Source organism: Rutilus rutilus, assembly GCF_951802725.1.
Source record: "Rutilus rutilus genome assembly, chromosome: 7".
NCBI lineage: Eukaryota > Metazoa > Chordata > Actinopteri > Cypriniformes > Leuciscidae > Rutilus > Rutilus rutilus.
The window spans coordinates 5,004,546-5,024,353 of NC_140221.1; the positions used below are offsets into that span (position 1 = coordinate 5,004,546).

Genomic DNA, 19,808 nt, shown 5'->3' on the forward strand with positions numbered 1-19,808 from the left:
TCATTGCAAAGACGAGAAACGTGTTTGACATTTGATCATTTCTTTATTTTTTGTGATCATAAGGCTTAAGACTATAAACACTTTAAGGCTGCTGTAGGTCTTTGTACATTTTCTGAATAATAAAGCCTTTAACGTAAGTTTTTAACAATTTAAATAGTGAATGACATCACTAAGAAAAAAGGCTGTTTACCAAACACCCAATTCTTAGATCCCCCATGACCAACCCACCCTCATATCAGTGGGACAGAGCATGAGTCTGGCAAGTCGAATTACACATTTCCGTGCTTATTTCCTTCCCAACAGAGGCTGTCTTTGTTTCTTTGTCCAGATCAATGACAGATTCCCGAAACCGAGGAGAATCCGTCTCACCTGACCCCATGTGAATACTTTATGCACGGGAGGGGCAGCATGGCGTGTTGCCGTGAAGGATCCATTTTTTATGCAATTGTGACTCAGCAAAAGTGCCTTTCAAAAGTCGAATGTCCACTGCAAGTATCTCTGTGTATAAATTTGTTTGTGTTGGCGGTTATTATTTCAAATGAGCTGTTAAAAAAGCTGTTTCAGGAACGATGGACGCTGTGTTTTTCGGGGTGGTCATACTTCAAGTTTTGACGTCTGCTCTGTCCTTTCCATCCGGGGCTCCAGCTTCAACATGTGTGGATATGATGCCGAGGCATGGAGCAATACAGCCCCAGCCGAACCCTGCTCCATACACCATCCAGACGAGCAGCGCCACTTTACAGCCTGGACAACCCATCACAGGTGAGGAGCATTCGGAGAAAATACGACGGCTCAATGCTGTCTTTAGAAGAAATATTTTATTAATGAATTCTTGACATTCTACACATGCATGATTTCTTCCAAGATCTGCGCGACTGAATTCAAAGTTCTCACTAAACTGTCATGTAAATCAATCATATTTGGAATACCAAGAAGTTTTATGTCATGGAAAACTCTCAATCAAGAAATAAAAGTGTATTGTCCATAAATGTATCAGGGGAAAACAATGAACAGAAATGACTTTGGTTTGGTTCTGTTTTACCTTGTTTTTTTTAATTGCATCTTTGTCACCATGAAGTTTTTAACACTTAGGCCAGTTTCTGTTAATATATTAACTGCATTTTGCTATTTAATTTCTTAGGCATGTCCAGTAGTGGCCTTCACCATATTGTCAAATGCTATTCTTTTTTATTTTAAGCACATTGCGTAGATGTGCTTGGAGTCAGTTGTTTTATTTTATTGTTTTTATTGATAATGCAATGAAACATGCCAAATAATCATTTTGGCCAGGCTGACATGCAAAGAAACTAGTAACACATCCAGAAACAAGAGAGAACCAACAAAATATTAATAAATGATTATGTTGTAGTCAGTGTATGCTTTTTCCTGTGAGCTTTTTGTTTTTCTAAGCTTTTTTTTTTTTTTTTTTTTTTGCAATTCCTTTTTATAAAATAAATAATTTATAAATATTTGTTTAAATATATATATATATATAATTGTTTCCTCATATTTTGGTTTAATCAAACTTGTAGGGCATTGAAAACAAATACAATAGTGGCCAAAAGTGATGTCTGGAGGGGATATATCATATCAATACCTAAAATGGGGTTAAAGTGGTGATAACATCTCCAATTGAAAATGTTTATTAATTTGTTGTTATTCAGTTGTAATCAAAGGTCCAGACTATAGTGGCGTTCTCCTTGAGGCTCGCTCTGGATCCGACACTAAAGCATTAGGAACCTGGCAGACTCCTCCAAGTAACACAAAGTTCTTAGAGGTGAGGCTTTCTGTGGGCTATATCTGACACACACACACACACACACATCATGGAGACATCTATTTGATGTCTGCATTTACATCTGCAAAATGTATTTTGCTCACCTGCAATATGTCTCTGTTTCCTGTCAGATGTTAAATTAGACATTTAGAAAATGTCTTTAAGATATTTATGATTTATTCGTTTATTCTTAGATTTCTTTTTCCAAGACGCTTATCAGATGTTTGTACACAACAGATGTTTTCCAGATGAAACGCCCTTTAGCAGACATCGTACCTGTGCGATCTGGGGTTTAAAAATTGTGGTACAATAGAAGCGTAATATGATTAGATATGATTTAAATAAGACAGAACCACTTCATTTCGAAATATTAGACTGCACTGCACCCCAAAAAATGACCATGATGATCAAAGTTTCCAAACTGCGATTCATGGAAGATTCTTCTGAGGGATTTCACATATCTAGCCATTTTGTAAGATTTAAACTGGCTTCCTTGTCTTTGGTGGTATAACCAAAAGGTGGTATAACCAATGTATGGTATAGTATACCTATTAGTAAATCACAGCCGTTATCCTCCGTATTTTGTAACGCGGAAGTAAACAATTTTCTGTGAATGTGCGAGACTTTCAATTCATTGGGGACTAAGCCTATATGTAAATAAGTAGAAGAATAACAAAGTGCAGTAAAGGTAAAACTATCTGCACTACAAACCAGTGTGTTACGACAATACATTCAAATAAAATGGTAGGAAATACCAGTTTGCAATATCAAGCAGCATAACTGGAAATGAATAACTGGAAGCGAACGACAGTGGAAGCCAGACACATTCGATTTGCAAATGGCCGCTCCCACTCTTGTGTTGAAAATAAGGTTGATAGATTTAGTAATTGTAGTTTCTGAATGTCACTTGTGTTTCCTAGTGTTCAGGAAACCAGCAAGGAGCCATCACACATGCCAACACCGTAATCAAAAACAGCTCCACCGTCTATACCTGGACTCCACCGGCTACAGCAAAGAGCATCTTCTTCATGTAAGAGTGAACAGTTACAATCTCAAACTGATACTGCAAGACTGTAGGCCTACTAATGATGGAAGTTGTATTTGGTTCAAATTGTGAAAAATGAAGAATGTGATATTTGAATGCTTTTTTTCCTCCCATAGAAATGTTTAAAACACTTTATTTTATTTGTCCACTACTTCCTCAGGGCCACCGTAGCTCAGCAGCGCAGTGTGTTCTGGGTAAATGTGAAGTCGCCGACTCTGACCCAAAGTGAGTAACAATGGAAACAATTGGATAATTCCCTATAGTTTTGTACATTTTAAAACGCTGTCACAATACCCTTGTACAAAGTCTTGATTTAGATGTTTGGGCTCTACTAGAATAGGTTTTCATGCTTGAATGTTTTCACATATTTTGCGTATGCCTTGGGTGGGAATTATTGATTTTGTAACTTTGCAGATCGTCATCCTCAAACCGCAACATTACACACTAAAGAAAGTTGAACATGTAAAACAGCATATTAATTTAATAACACTGTAATAATCTTTCTCTCCTATCATCAGGTGGAGGAACATCGCTTGATGTGAACAATAGTGCTGGAAGAACTGCCACACCTGTCCTGATACTTCTCGTTGTTCTGATGGCAAATGTTCAATGTCTAGTTGCTTAAGAATGATCCGGACAGAGTAAATTATACTAGCCCAGTTACTCAGTGTAAAATATTTAATCAGCATTGAATATTTAGATGCACAATTTCATTTGTCTGACTTATATTTAGCAGATAGTTAAAAAATATTTTAATAAAATGCACTATAATGTTCTTTTGAGCTTATTTTTGGTTTATTTTGGGTTGTATTTAATGTAATGCAATAATATACATTATGCCTTGTGCATAAACTCAGATTTTGCTACTCGGGTGAAAAATCAGAAACATCATCGCTGATTGCACACAAAATTACCAAAGAATTAAAGGGACAGTTCATCCAAAAAATGAAAATGCTGTTATCATTTACTCACCCTCAAGTTGTTCCAAAACCTGTACGAGCTTCTTACTTCTGTTGAATTTAAAAGAAGATATTTTGAAGAATGTTGGTAACCAAACAGCCTCATTGACTTCCATAGTCATTTTTTTTCCATACGGAAGTCATCAACTCTTTGGTTTTATGACACATTGATGATTCAGTGTCATATTTGACAGTAATTGTCATTTTGAAGACATTTATGTATCTATCATAACTTCAATGGTGGACTACCGTAAACAACTTTTAGATGGATGACCCATTATCTCCGTTAATAAAGCACAGCTCTTTTAAAACCCAGGAACCTCAGGAGCTCTGAGCAGGTCCAGAAGATGTGGTCGCATTAGTCCAATATCATCATATCTACACTGGTCACCCATGTGTCTGGATTATATCTGCTCAAATTAACATTTGTATGTCTGTACCTATATTTGCATTAAATATGTGTCAACTGGAGGCTGTGCTGTCTTCAATGGAGAAGATTTTGAATTTTATCCCAGACTGTTTTTATTCCTCTGTAAAAAAAAAAAAAAAAAGTATGTTGTAAAAAGCGATAGAGCCTAACACATTGAAATCACATTGAAATACAGCATATACTGCCTACTATGTTTTTACAGCATGTCAAACTTTTCAAAGAGTAATATGCTACATTGCAGGCACAACATCACTATTTTGCTAAACTTAAACCGGGGTTAAAGGCTTTATAAATGAATTAACGAATTCTAAACAGATTTTGCTTATGCCAGTGATTCTCAAACTTTTCAGCACGAGGCCCGCTTTGTGTAGGGTGCAAATTGTAAAAAATTTCATCAATAAAAAAACATGATGTGATCTGTGATCTCTTGTCAGATGTTCTCCAAACTCATCAGGCATTATAGGAGAAGACTCAGAGCTGTTATCTTGGCAAAAGGAGGTTGCCAAAAAGTTTTTAATAAAAGGGTGCCAATAATTATGACCAACATCTCTCCAGATCCTTCAGATTCCCAGATCCATGTTGGCGCTTCTTCTCTTCAGTTCAGCCACTCATTTTCTATAGGGTTCAGGTCAGGGACGGCTCATGACAGAAGCTTCATTTTGTGCTCAGTGACACATTTTTGTGTTGATTTTGATATTTGTTTAAGATCGTTGTTCTGATGAAGATCCAACCACAGCCCATTATAAGATTTCTAGCAGATGCCATCAGGGTTAGATTTTTTATCTCTTGGTATTTGCTAGAATCCATGATTACATGTTTCTGAAGAAGATGTCCAGGACCTCCAGCAAAAAAAAATAGGCCCATAACATTAAAGGAGAACTCCGGTCAATTTTAACATTGAGCTCATTTTTTTGTACATTTGGAGTGCTGTCAGTACAGAGAACAACGACAAAAATCGGTGTTGCCTACACCGTGTTATCCTCGTTTTAAAATTTGCACCCTGTTGACTTCAATGGGGCAAGTTTTAAACCTGCTTTTAGCCTCTTAACATCCTTGATGTGTCATTACAAGTGCACAGGTCATGTGAGTGATTCCTTCTGAGTGAACGCGGGTGAATCTGACTGCAGTAGATGTGAAAGAAATATATAAAAAATGATGTTTATTCAGCCAGCGCACATACCTGTATTTACATCCTGTTTTCGGTCGAAGTCCACAGTAGTCGATTGTCGAGTTCACGCGCATAGGTTTAGTACCTATGATCACGCGCGTGAACTCGACAATTTAACCGTGAGCACGGGGTACATTTATCCCTGTTTGCACTAAACCCATCTGGTGTGTTTGCTTCCAAAAAGCTCTTTTTTTAGTCTCATCTCAAACACTCAAACTCTCTCCTCGCCGTGCTTTAAGACAATACACACACATCCTCTTCCTGGCAGATTCATAGCATATTTAGTTGATTGGACCTTTCACTTTTCAATGCTTTAGATATTTTCTTACAGCCACTTTCTATTTTGTGAAGCTCAATCTTTTGCTGCACATCAGAAATATATTCTTTGGTTTTACTCATTGTGATGGATGATTCAAGGAATTTGGTCTTTGTGTTTCCTCATATTTATACTCCTGTGAAACAAGAAGTCATAGCTGGACAATTTCATTTTCCTAGTCACCCTGGTGTGCTAAATAAAGGTAAATATTATTGGGAATATACTTCAGAGATATTTACTCAGATATTTACAAAATTCTAGGGCCGTTATTGGGTCAATAACTGTGGCCAACAAAAAGCACATAACTGAATTACTAAAAAAAATATTACTCAAATTAACATGAAAACTAAAATTATAACTAATAAAAATAGTTAATTCAGAACTAAAATAAAAACTAAAATAACAGTGATCCAAACATGTCATTTTTATGGCAGATCATATGAACAACCTTATACAACAGTAGACTTCAGTATGTTGACTTTATTCAAGTCACGATTAAAAACAGACCAAAGGGAGCAGGACGTCACTGAGGGGGAAACGGGACGGTGTAGTGGAGTCCCCTGAGATCCTTATGGGCCCAGAACATGTTTTAGAAATCTTAATGGAACAAGGGAATGGACCCTTTAGTTTATATGATTCATATTCATAAAAAAAAAAATATATATATATATATGTCTAAATTTAAGATTTATACAAAAGTTTTGTTTTGTTTTTTAACTTAATTTAAAATATTAATAATATGTAAAGATTATTCAATTCAATTTGATGGAATTTTACAGTTAATTGAAATGTGTAAATCTTGAAAAAAGGCTTTAAAATGTTTTATTTATTTTTTGAGTGTATATGATATCTGAATGACAACATTGACCAGTGATAAGTCAGGGAAATAATTTAAAGCATTTAAGAAAAGAAAAACTGCACATGTATCATATAACTATAGTACAACACCCTTAAAATGAAAGGTTCCAAGGTTTTTTTGCAGTGATGCCATAGAAGAACCACCGTTGTTTCCCTAAAGAACCTTTCAGTGAACAGTTCTGAAAAGAACACGTTTGTGCAACAAAAAGGTTCCATGGATGTTTAAGGTTCTTCATGGAACCATAGATGCCAATAAAGAACTTTTATTTTTAAGAATGTATCCAGCCTCACGAGTAAAGCATTCGCATGCAGTTCACATAATACACAGGTTTGAACGTTTTTTCTTCAAACAGTGCAACTCTGTGAAGTGTTACATATTCTTCTTGAGCTCGTCGTACAGCACCAGGACGATGGATCCACCCATGCTTCTGAGAACATTAGACCAGGCCCCCTTGAAGAAGGCCTTGAAGCCTTCATCACGCGCAGTCTTCCTCCAGCAGTCCAGCGAGCCGCTGTACATTATATCAGCTAAAATAAAAGAATTAAACACTCATGACATTAAAGACATAACCAAACAAACACAGATTTTGGATGGAACGTGAGGAAAACAGTGTTTGGATATTACCTCCTTTAAGTCCAGACTGCATCATCATGCAACGGCGCACCGTGTCGAAGGGATACGAGATGAACCCGGCGACAATAGTGACTGTGTGAGCGATCATCCAGCTGACCACGAAATGAGTGTTCTGAGGGTCGGGCAGCATGCCTGTAAAACACACATGCTTCAAACATACCAAAATGGATGCCGTTGCCCAATAAGGGTTAACAATATAAGACCAACATCTTATACAACATCTCAGTCTATAATAAAAAAAGGTTGTCCCAACAAAACTGTCCCAACCCAATGCAGAAGTGAACAATAACTGCTCTGATTCAGTGTGGAAAGGCGGATTATTACGAATATTTGATGCATCATGCTCGGTTTGGACCCGGTGTGAAGGATCTCACTTCACATGGAGTGTTTTAGTTTGAAAACATTCATTAAAGTATTATATTTTTGGCTAAAGCACAAAAAGAACAACATCATTTTACATGTTGCATGTTATAGCTTTCATTCTTAAGTGGTACAATATTACTATTTTATTTATTGTCTCATGGCATTGACCGTTAGAAATTAAATTACATGAATCACATAAATTATATATCCTTAACTCAAAATGGCTAAATTAAACAAAATTGTATTAGTTTGCATCACTGATTACATTTATATCGTAAAACAGTGGTCAAATATGAAATGTTTCATAGCGCTGGAATTCGTGCTTTAATTTGATTGGTCATCTCAAACATTTTGACATTGACGAGTGGTGACAGACTGCTGACAGCTCAGATGAGAAGGTTGGTTATCTTGGTGTTCCTTACAACCCTAAAGTAGAGTTAATTTAGGCAATTATTTCACAATCTTTATTATATACCGAGGTCTGGACCTCAGGGACCTCTATGGTGGGTACGGCCCTGAGTGTAGAGCTGTAGGGCCCAAGAACTGAAAGTGTGAAGGGCCCTATTGTTTTCCAAAAGATTATTTTTTATTAGGGCCCAAAGTAATTATTTATGTATTTATTTTATTTGTTTGTTTGTTTTTTGTCCTAGGATATGGGGGCTCTTGGGGCCCTCATCGGCCAGTACATGGGTGTGGTGGGGGACTTTAAACAGCCACCAGTAGTGCACACACATCTACAATCTACTCATATTTTAAAGACGTGGTGCCTGTCGTTCAGTGTGCCGCCCTCTTTACGCTTTGTTTGGCAAATGTTGGAGGCTCCTGGTTTGAGGACATAATAAACAAATTTTTGATTTTGATTTGGTAGATCTCATGTGAGTGACAGGTTGCCCCGCCCTCGAGACAGTAAATATCATAGAAGAAAAGGTACTCAGAGTAAAATTTGAGTAAAGATTATGAGGTCACATGAATTGTTTGAAAAAAATAATGATGTGCATGGATAAATCCTTTATAATAAATACTGCAAGGTAACGCTTTATTTTACAATGTCCTTGTTACACGTTACATGTAATTACTTATGTAATAACTAATATACTAATATAAATTATGTATAATTACATTCAACCAATCCTAAACCAAACCCTATTCCTAACCCTAAGTACATGTAGTTAATTATTATTACTCAGTACTTAAATGTATAACTACACTGTAACAAGGACACTTTAAAATAAACGGTTACACTTTATTTTAAGGTGTATTTGTTACACTCTAATTATACATTTAAGTACTGCGTAATAATAATTAACTACATGTACTTACTATAGGGTTTGGTTTAGGGTTAGTTGCATGTAATTATGCTTAATTTATAGTTACTACTATCGTAACTAAATGTAACAATGACACTGTAAAATAAAGTGTTACCATTGGCCCATTGGTTTTTTACACATTTCTGTTATTTTAAATTGGTAACAAGCCTCCAAACATGTGTCTCGCCTACATTATTTGCAATTGTGGTTGCTGAATAAATGCACCTATCTTTGCATATCTGTGCATGAAAGAGCAATAATAAAAAAAAAATGTAAAGACATTTCTCAAATGAAAAAGTATTAACAATCACAATTATAATTCGAGTAAAATAATCCTGATTATCGTCAAGATTCTAGTCTTGAAAAGCTACCTTTTGCAGTGTCATAGATGCCGAAGTACGCCGCCCTATAGATGATGATGCCTTGCACAGACACGTTGAAGCCGTGATACAAGCCCTTCACACCGTCAGACTTGAAGATCTTTCCTAAACAGTTTGAAAGGCCTGTGAATTCTCTCTCCGCACAAGTCTTCCCGACATCAGCAGCCAAGCGGGTTCTGGCAAAGTCGAGCGGGTAGACGAGGCACAGAGACGTGGCTCCAGCAGCTCCACCAGACGCCAGGTTACCAGCGAAGTACCTCCAAAACTGAGTGCGGCTGTCAACGCCATCCAGGAAAATCTTCTTATACTTATCCTTGAAAGCAAAGTTGAGAGCCTGTGTTAGGAAGTACCTAATGACATTGGCCGAGTTGCCTCTCCAGAAGGACAGGAAGCCCTGCTCCTTGGGAATACGTACTAAACAGTCTACAATACCTTTGTATTGTTTGTCTACTGCGATTTGCTTGCTGGCATGCTGGATCTGTAAGAAAATGGCACAGTTTTTCAAACGATTAAATATCAGCACATCATTTAAAGAATTCTGATTGTCTGCACGATCTTGTTGACGAAGTTGTCAGTCAGTCAACAAAATATTTCAATACCAGATTGTAACTTTTCAACTCCAAAATGATGATTTTTAGATCGTTTTTATTCGCATGGGAGCCACGCCCCAATGCAGGTCAAGCCGAGAGTTGAATTACATACAGGTTGTGCGCTTGAAAGACCTTACACCAGTGGAAACTGAGCAAGTCGTGTTGTAGATTGTGTTGATTATAATCTGTTTTGTTGTGTGATGCTGCTGCTCGCTGACATTGTAGCAGAGTGGGAATCATGTAATAATGTACTCGTAGCCTATATAGACTCGCAATATTAAGTTTTAGCCTATTTGTAAATATAAAGATGCATTTCTATAGCTCTGAGCTTCTGATTTATTTATTATTGCAATTTTGCTCTGAATTGAGGCATATGGGTATTCTATAATGAGAGGTATATTTGGAATTTGACAATGTGAAGAAATTGTCAATTCCCAAAACACAAAAAGAACCTTACATAAAACCCTTAATCAAGTAGCCTACATATTCTATTAGCCAAACTCAGCATTACATGGGTTTGGATTTTTTTTTTTTTTTTATGTTACTGACAAAATAATTTGTTCATAGCTTGGATAAATACCTAGAATGTGAATAGTCACCTGATTGACAGATTATGTATCTAGGCTACTTTCTAAAATAAAACATTTTAATCGTTACTTTATGGAAAAAATATTTAGAGATATAATATTTCACAAATGTAGTTTAATTGAATTCAAGAATTCAAGAAAACGTCTACAATGCACAAGCACAATGCATGTTGAATGATAAAGTTCACTTTAACTTAATGCTGTTAAACTGATTATACACAACGCGAACTGCTTGCTGAAATATCCAAACATGAACAACACTGAAATATAGTGCGCAGTTTGTGTCAGATGCGCGTGCATAGCAACAGTTCTGGCTCCAGTCCAGGCGAATCATATTTCAGAATCATCATTGGTCCAATATATTTTTATTATCGGCCTATTATAAAGATAAGGTTATGTAGTATCATTAAGAACATGATCTTATCTCCAAGATGGACAAATGTGTGAAAAAGATCATTTTTCCTCATTTAGAATGTAATAGCCTACATATTTTCGGTAATATATAGGCTACTTCGTTATAAAGCGTACCTGAAGGAGCAGCTTGACTCTTTCTATGGGCGCAACAGCAGTCTCGGAGATCGCGGCGGCGATTCCACCTGCTAAAAAGTCCTTGGCGAAAGAAATGACTGTGTCACTCATTGTTGCGTGATGCTGCGTGATGCTGCGGGCTGTCAGGAAGGCTGTTCGCCAAACCCATCGAAATGACTTAATTTATAGACGCGCTCAATGGCTTTTCTAAAGCCTCGATCACGAGATCCAGCGGGATGTCAGGTGTGTTTTGTTATTGGTCCTTCTGTACTGTAGGGAGGAGGAAACACGAACTGTTCTGTGGTATTCGAGTGCACTTGGAAAAACCAGTTAGACCAGCTTGTCAACCAGCATGACCAGCTCGATCTGCGTTTTGGAACATGCAGGTGGTAGATGGGAAGACCACACCAAACCAGCTTAATTTGAAGCTGGCTTCTACAAATGGTCAGTAGGAGATAGGCTTAATTTGAATCATTTCTGATAACTGGCAGCACTAATAAATCATAGTATAGCCCTACAACTTATATGTTATTTAATAGCTTATTTACTGTTAAAGAGGCTATGTAGAATTCAGAAACCCTATAGTTTTATTAGCCACACTGGTGTGATAGTTCACCCAAAAATGAAAATTCTGTCATTAATAATCACCCTCATTTCGTTCCAAACCTGTAAGACTTTTATTCATCATCAGAACACAAATGAAGATCTTTTCTCAGGATATCTGAGTTTCTGTCCCTCCATTGACAGCTACGCAACTACCACTTTGACTCTTCAAAAAGTTCATGAAGAGATCGTAAAACTAATCCATATTGAGCGGTTTAGTCCAAATTTTCTAAAGAGACACGATCGCTTTATATGATGAACAGATTAAATTTAGGCTTTTCAAAAAACAAAACAAAACAAAACAAAAAAGCGATGAATACATGAAAATTCTTGCATATAGCCCCTTTAAAAGTTATAGAAGTTTAACTTATTTTAAGGGAAATATACTGCACTAAACATAATTTATTTTATACATTTTATAAATATTGCAGTTCCTTCAGGCAAGAAGCATCTGCAAATTTATACCTCACAATGACAAGTGTATGACACAGTACCTCTCTGCTTTCAATCAGGCAGTTTATGCGGGGCATTAATACAAATGTTTAATCTATACTTGCATTTTATTTGTTTATTCCCAAAATAATAGGGCGAGACCTGAATTTCTCATGTCTTATATAAATATGAGTCCAGCTTTGCACTCATGTGTAAACATGGGATACATCCTCTGAATGCGTCACATCTTGTTTTTGTTTTTTTACTACTTTGAGTTCAGTTTCATCTCCTGTGTTTAGTTAATAGATCCTGGCCTTAATTCTGTCTTTGCAACCACCTTGTGACAGAAGAAGAGATGTATATGGATCTAGCAGGAGTGCAGATCCTCCTCACTCAGGGGATTCGTCCCCTTGAGGAACACGTGAGTTTTTAGACCTGATCGCGTGTGCATCACCCAGACGACTACCTCTGAGTATTTTTCCATGCTGGATTAAATGCAGATACAAAATCTCTTTTGCTTGGGGCTGGTCCTCCAGGGACCTTCTGTGAGGACATGGAGTGGGCACTTCAGCACCTTCACAGTGGATGAGGTGAAGAAGAATTTCAGCCTCCCCAATCTGTCCTGGATGTCCTTCCAGAGACCTCCCCGAGTCCCCGGCCCTTGTCATGCTCATCATAGACCCTGAACCAGTGTATGTGCGCTTGTCTGACAGAGGCCCAGTCCGTCCTGGAGCCAGAGCTTATTGGCCTGTCTGTACTGGATTTAATGCTGGTTACCTCGGAGGACGGAGGGATGTCGTAGCTTGGAATGACGTTGACTGCGTTCCAATAAAGGGGGGTTATGTCTCATCTTGTTTCTGTTTTTCTACTTTGAGTCCAGTTTCATCCCATATTTAGTCCCAATTTCATCTGTTTCATGGTTACTGGTTTGTTAATTGGTTAGTCCCACTTGTTTCTTGTTTTCTCCCACATTGTTTTCTCCCATATATATATATATATATATATATATATATATATATATATATATATATATATATATATATATACATACTGTACATAGGTGAACCTGTTTGGTTCTTGGTCTGTTCTCATCGTGTATGGTGTTTTATTCCCGTTTGTTGTTTCCTGGTTCTCCTGAGTGCCTTAGTCTTTTGTTTAAAAAAATAATAATTACCATTGTGAATAGATCCTCACCTCAACATTTTCTTTGCAACCTTTTTTTTAAGATCTTAATGGGAGGTGATGAGTTATATGTAGTAATGACCAATACCAACAATATAATCAATATAACAAGTTTTGGAGCAATTTTCATTTGTACAGTATGATAAGATATTTGTTTGTAAATATGTATGTAAATTCCAAATTATTTGTTCCAAATTAATGTCTCATGTTTTCTCATTTGAGAATGAATCTTTAACATTCAACAACATTAACATTTTAACATTAACAACAGCTTTATCAGTTGTTTATCAGTTGTTCTCTTTATTTAGCACAAACAAATTGCTATTGACTCTATTGAGTAACTTTTATCTTTGCATAATTACTATATGACCTATTATTATTATTTAATTGTTTAATTATTATTATAGAATAGAACTAAAAGTGAAAAGTAGGCTACTGCATGGTTGCTTATTTCACAAATTGACCAACACAATAATAGTTCCATGACTTTGTGTCAAACTGATCTGATTCACATTGCATCAGGTGTTTTTTTTGTCTCTAATTGTTATGGTGCAGACATCATCAGAGAAGAGATGTTGTTGCTAGAGGAAGGGGGAAGTTATTTTGATTAAAAATGATGAGGGCTTGTGAATAAAAAAATATAATGTGCACTGATAATTCATTTATAATAATAACTGCATTATTCCATAAAAATTAGAAGTGTAAATTTTGATTTCATGGTAACTGCATGAAACAGGAAACTCATGAATATTCATGTTTGCTCCACACATTGCAACCAAATATCTCCGATATTTTACACCTCTAACACAACATCTCTCCTTACATCTGACAATAAATGCCACACCTCCTAACGCCATTGGCTGTTTTTTCTTTTTCTTTTTTCTTTGTACGTAGACAGATCTTGCATACTTTAATCTTTTATATATATATATAAACAAAACTATGGAATATAGAGGGTTTCAGTTTGACATATGAACTGGAAGTAATAATAACAGCTGGGATTTTCCATTATTTTGAAACATTTTGTTTGAAATGCAAAATTGGAGATATGTAGTTTAAAAGCATAGATTTTTCTGTCAGATGTCAATTCTCTTCTCGGGTGAGAGCTTTCATTTTACTCTTTCCCATAAAGGAGGTTGGTATCCGTTAGAGTTATCATAATTATCTTTAATAATTGCTCAGCTGGCACGTGACCTCCTGGAAATTATACCTCCTGCTTGCTGCCATATTTTTTCATAAGCACTCATTTCTAGATACGTTTATAGTAAATCATAGTCCACATTGAGCATTTTAGAGGGCGCGGTCTGAGGATGGAGAGAGAGAGAGAGAGATCGGGAGATGTGTGAGGTAAGGGAACACCTGTGTGTAACTGAGACTAACAGGTGTTATCAAAAAACCTGCTGTCTGCCAGCGAGAAGAGAGACCTGAGAGTGACTCTGCGTTTGTTGATGATGCAAGCCATTGTGTCCGTGTTTTATTTTTGTGTTCAATAAACAGAGCTTTTACTGGCCACTCCTCCTTCCCTACTATCTATCTATCTATCTATCTATCTATCTATCTATCTATCTATCTATCTATCTATCTATCTATCTATCTATCTATCTATCTATCTATCTATCTATCTATCTATAGCCTCAGATTTGGTGCGAGCAGAAGAAAATTTTGGATCACAGTCTTCTTGATCAATTTTGCAGTGCAGTCAGCTGACCAAAAACTATGGCCATAAACAACAGAATTGTATACAAAAAGGTCTTCAAATTCATGCACTTTATCAGATTCACAACTTTACGGAGCCCCCCTAGTCCCACTTTGGCAAAAAAAAATTATTATAACTATCTTGTGGCCTCAAGATAGTAACTCGTGGCCTCAAGATAGTAACTCGTGGCCTCAAGATACTAACTCGTGGCCTCAAGATAGTAACTCGTGGCCTCAAGATACTAACTCGTGGCCTCAAGATAGTATATCTCGTGGCCTCAAGATAGTAACTCGTGGCCTCAAGATAGTAACTCGTGGCCTCAAGATACTAACTCGTGGCCACGAGAAAGTAAGTTTTTTCAAGGCGAACGTTCCCTTTAATGTTTCCATGGCGACGCGTCACGCGATACACTGCAGCCACAATAATACTGTATTAGATGTGTCGCTTTTATTTCGCTTTTCCTTTTTTATTCAAAATATTCACAAACTTGCTTACCATGTCATCAACTAGCCTATCTGAGAGTACGGCGCCACATTTAGAATGTTCAGCACTGCCAGATTCAAACTGTGCTTTCGCGCATTGGCTGGCGCTGAGCCAGAGTCGGACGCGTTCAGCGCTGTCATCACAACTAAGCAGTTTTTTCAACTTCATAATGTTTATTTTTGGTTTCAGATATTTAAATACACATAAGCACGAGTAAAACAATACATTTGGAGTTTGTAAAACACACTGATGTCTGTGAAGCAGCAATAACAATCTATTCAAATATAATTTGCCGACATGTGTTATTCATATTAGACAAACATAGTGCAAGACAAGGAACTATAAAGTTTATTCTATTCTTCTCAGTTCACCGGCCACTTTCTTGCATTTATTTCGGGAGAAACTGATGAATTTACGTGCTGTAAATCCGACTGACAGGACAACATTGCAGCGCCCATCTCATGTTATTATAGATCAAGATTATTTATAAAGGGTTTTAAACGAGCCCAGAGTCGGACGCGTTCAGCGCTGTCATCACAACTAAGCAGTTTTTCAACTTCATAATGTTTATTTTTGGTTTCAGATATTTAAATACATAAGCACGAGTAAAACAATACATTTGGAGTTTGTAAAACACACTGATGTCTGTGGAAGCAGCAATAACAATCTATTCAAATATAATTTCCCGACATGTGTTATTCATATTAGACAAACATAGTGCAAGAGTCAAGACAAGGAACTATAAAGTTTACTCTATTCTTCTCAGTTCACCGGCCACTTTCTTGCATTTATTTCGGGAGAAACTGATGAATTCACGTGCTGTAAATCCGACGGACAACATTGCAGCGCCCATAACGTTATTATAGATCAAGATTATTTATAAAGGTTTTTAAACAACACACTCACTTACACGTATGTGAGAATCGGAATATCAGATAGGCTAGTTGATGACATGGTAAGCAAGTTTGTGAATATTTTGAATAAAAAAGGAAAAGCGAAATAAAAGCGACACATCTGTCATACAGTATTATTGTGGCTGCGGTCAATCGCGTGACGCGTCGCCATGGAAACATTAACATGGAAACGTTCGCCTTGAAAAAACTCACTTTCTCGTGGCCACGAGTTAGTATCTTGAGGCCACGAGTTACTATCTTGAGGCCACGAGTTAGTATCTTGAGGCCACGAGTTACTATCTTGAGGCCACGAGATATACTATCTTGAGGCCACGAGTTACTATCTTGAGGCCACGAGTTACTATCTTGAGGCCACGAGTTACTATCTTGAGGCCACGAGTTACTATCTTGAGGCCACGAGTTACTATCTTGAGGCCACGAGTTACTATCTTGAGGCCACAAGATAGTTATAATAATTTTTTTTTGCCAAAGTGGGACTAGGGGGGCTCCGTACAACTTTGCGTCTCAGAAAAAAATTGCTGACTCTGTGAGCAATGGTAAAGCGAGCTCCACAAATGTTAATTTACAAATTAAAATGTTAAAATCATAAAAGTCCCATACGCTTTCATTGAGGAGGTCAAAACTTTAATAGCCTACAATAACTGTAATAAAGTAGGCTATAAGCTTCATCCACTATTTGTAACTGGCAAAGCCTAGCAACTAGCTTAGGACATGTTAGCAACATGCTAAATCATTCTAGAACCATGTTAAATCATGCTAGCAATATGATAATTAATGTCAGCAACGTGTTAAACCAATCTTCCGGTCTCTCTCTTGAATCCAACATGAAAGTGACTTAAACTGCAATTCATCAACTGGCCGCTAGAGACAGGCTCTAAAAGAGAGTAAATCCCATTGACCTCCCATGATAAAATGCCCAAATTTACAGCAGAAAACAGCCTGGTACAAAAAGTAGTTTTGGTCTAGGAGGCTATATAGCTAATTTTGCCCTTCATGACAACTGTGAGGGGGGTGAGGGTGAGGGATTTTTTTTTATAACTCATCCATTTAAATTATATTAAGCCTTAAAGTTTTGCATAATTAAGGGCGTGGCCACTTGAGTGACAGGTGGATTGTCTCTGCTGTCACTACTAGCCATTTGTCTGCAGTCTGTTAGCATCACGTCACCTCAGCTAATCCCGCCTCTTTGCCCATTTTCGGTTATCCGGGAGTGACGCGCGGTAACATGCTGCCAAGATGGCGACAGCCGGATTCGCACACTTTGGGCTTCAAAAAGGTTCTTCAGAAACCTACGGGTGACTTCACGGACACTACGTTCATATTTTTTTACAGTCTATGGTTAAAACCTGTTAATTCATGCTAGCAACGTGCTAAATCATGTTAGCAATGTGGTAAAACATGCTAGTAACAGGTTAATTCATGTTAGCAATGTGTTAAAACATGCTAGTAACAGGTTAATTCATGTTAGCAATGTGTTAAAACATGCTAGTTTATGCTAGCAATGTGATAAAACATGCTAGCAACATGCTAATTCATAGGGGTAAAAACATATTTTTTTTCATGATAGGTCAGGAGACTAAAATAGAGCTGAAAGACGGGACTGTCCTGGGAAAAACAGGACGTCTGGACACCTGTGACGCCTTCTCCATGGGAAGTTTCCCTGGAAACTATGATATTGGCAACCGGGAACTCCTTGCAATCAAGCTGGCACTCAAGGAGGGTCCCTGTCATCCTTTCCTCATCATTACTGACCACCTGGTATATCTGTCACCGGCTGACCTCTGCCAGGCATGGTGGGCCCTGTTCTTCAGCTGGTTTGACTTCATGGTCTCCTATTGTCCAGGGTCCAAGAACATCAAGGCAGATTCCCAGTCTCGTCTCAACTCAAGTCTCCTTGCTCTGAGCCTGAGACCATCCTTCTTCCGGTGATTGTGAATCCTATCCAGTGGACCTTGGCCACTCAAATCGCAGAAGCCACCACCACTGACCCTGCGCTGCTGGGATGCCAGGAAGAGATTACCTATGTCCACTGTAAAGTTAATTACACCTGACGAGTTTAACTGGAAGAAAAATGAATTATGAGCATTGAATCAGTTTGATGCAGAAAGAGAGACGAAAAAGAAAACGATGAAAGTGACGAAAAGAGACAAGTGAATATGGAAGTAAATGGAGCATACGGTGGACGCATGCATAGGAAAACTAAAGGATAAATGATCATATATTTAGTGTGTGTAAAACTAATCCAGTTGTCAATTTTACAATCAAGTGTATCCATGACACATGTTGAGCATCAAAGGGTTTTGTGTCTGTTAATGAGGGATTCCTGAACACATTAATGACTATAAAATGTAGTTTTTGAAGTTGTTACATTAGAAAATACACTTATATGTTATGTAGCAGAAACTGCAAGCAAGGAGCCAATCAGAGTTGTTGGGACATCATGTGGCCAGCAGATGGACCCATCTCAAAAGCCATGAGTAGTTTGAGCAAGCGGACCGATTCAAGAGGACTGCTGATCAACAGCTAATGGATTCTAGATGTTATTAGATATTTGTGTGGAAAACCCTTCCTCTAATTAAGATGTGTTCTTTTGTGAAACAATGTTGCATACCGTGTAAATGACAAAATATTTAGGCTACTAGTTATTTTGATTTAATTTAATAGATTTTTCGACTTAAAATATATAAAAAAGAAATGTTCGTAAAATATCTAAATGTGAAACATTCCATCAGAGGCAAACAGAATAAAGAGGCAATTGATTGACAAGTGTAGCTCAGCCAAAGGCATGATATCACATACACAAACATAAACAGAGGCAGCAGGTGCTCCTACTCGGGCTTTAATTACATGATCTCTGATTCATCTAATTGATATGCTAATGCGGATGTAATTAATGCATGAGAGAGAACATCCGCAACCCCAATTAATTAATGAATAATCATCATATATGGCTTTGCATATTTAATCACACATACATTTAAACTATAGCAGGTTTTGTTTTTATTGATGGAATCCTCTACAATATTTTCAGTAATTTATATATGGAAAACATGAATGACAGATATATAAGCATGAGCATGAGTTTTTTTTTTTGCTAGTCCTTTTAGGCAGCTATTTTTAGACTTCTTATCATTTCAAATCTGGCTATTGAGCCTATAAACACCCAAACGAGACCAACAATCACTTCCAAACTGCCATCTTCCTCTTCTGTCACGCATAGGCTGTAGTGCTCATCTGTGAATGGTGAATTAAACATATATATTACATGACATCAAGCATGCTTTTACATCAGTGCCATGGACTGAACGCTGCTTTACAGCTCAGGGTGATTGATGACCCAACTGACTCCAACACAATTATCTAGAGGACTCCCCCCCCCATTGCTGGGTATTGTGTGCTGTCCATCTGTCAGATTTGTTTCATTTGTCATTCAACCAGCAACCGTCTCAGCATAATTAAGACATTCACCTAAATTGAACTCTTTAAATCGTCTCATATTTCAGATATCTGGCATTGTGCACTATTTATTTTTTCCCTAGTTATTTTATTTTTTGAA

General features: G+C 37.3%; 2 protein-coding genes across 2 annotated transcripts; one reads left to right on the top strand and one right to left on the bottom strand.

Moving 5' to 3' along the window:
• The first annotated feature begins 232 nt into the window (after positions 1-232).
• LOC311293971 (putative defense protein 3) lies at positions 233-4,626 on the top strand. The gene is made up of 5 exons (XM_084414581.1): positions 233-762; positions 1,665-1,777; positions 2,698-2,807; positions 2,983-3,047; positions 3,341-4,626. Exons 1-5 carry the CDS (start codon positions 570-572, stop codon positions 3,445-3,447), a joined length of 588 nt encoding a protein of 195 aa, XP_084270707.1. The 5' UTR covers positions 233-569; the 3' UTR covers positions 3,448-4,626.
• Positions 4,627-6,496: 1,870 nt separating this feature from the next.
• LOC311294161 (ADP/ATP translocase 3) lies at positions 6,497-11,216 on the bottom strand. Its single transcript, XM_084414878.1, has 4 exons — positions 10,943-11,216; positions 9,229-9,715; positions 7,179-7,319; positions 6,497-7,081 (listed from the first exon to the last, which is right to left on the bottom strand). Exons 1-4 carry the CDS (start codon positions 11,051-11,053, stop codon positions 6,924-6,926), a joined length of 897 nt encoding a protein of 298 aa, XP_084271004.1. The 5' UTR covers positions 11,054-11,216; the 3' UTR covers positions 6,497-6,923.
• Between the last annotated feature and the right edge of the window lie 8,592 nt (positions 11,217-19,808).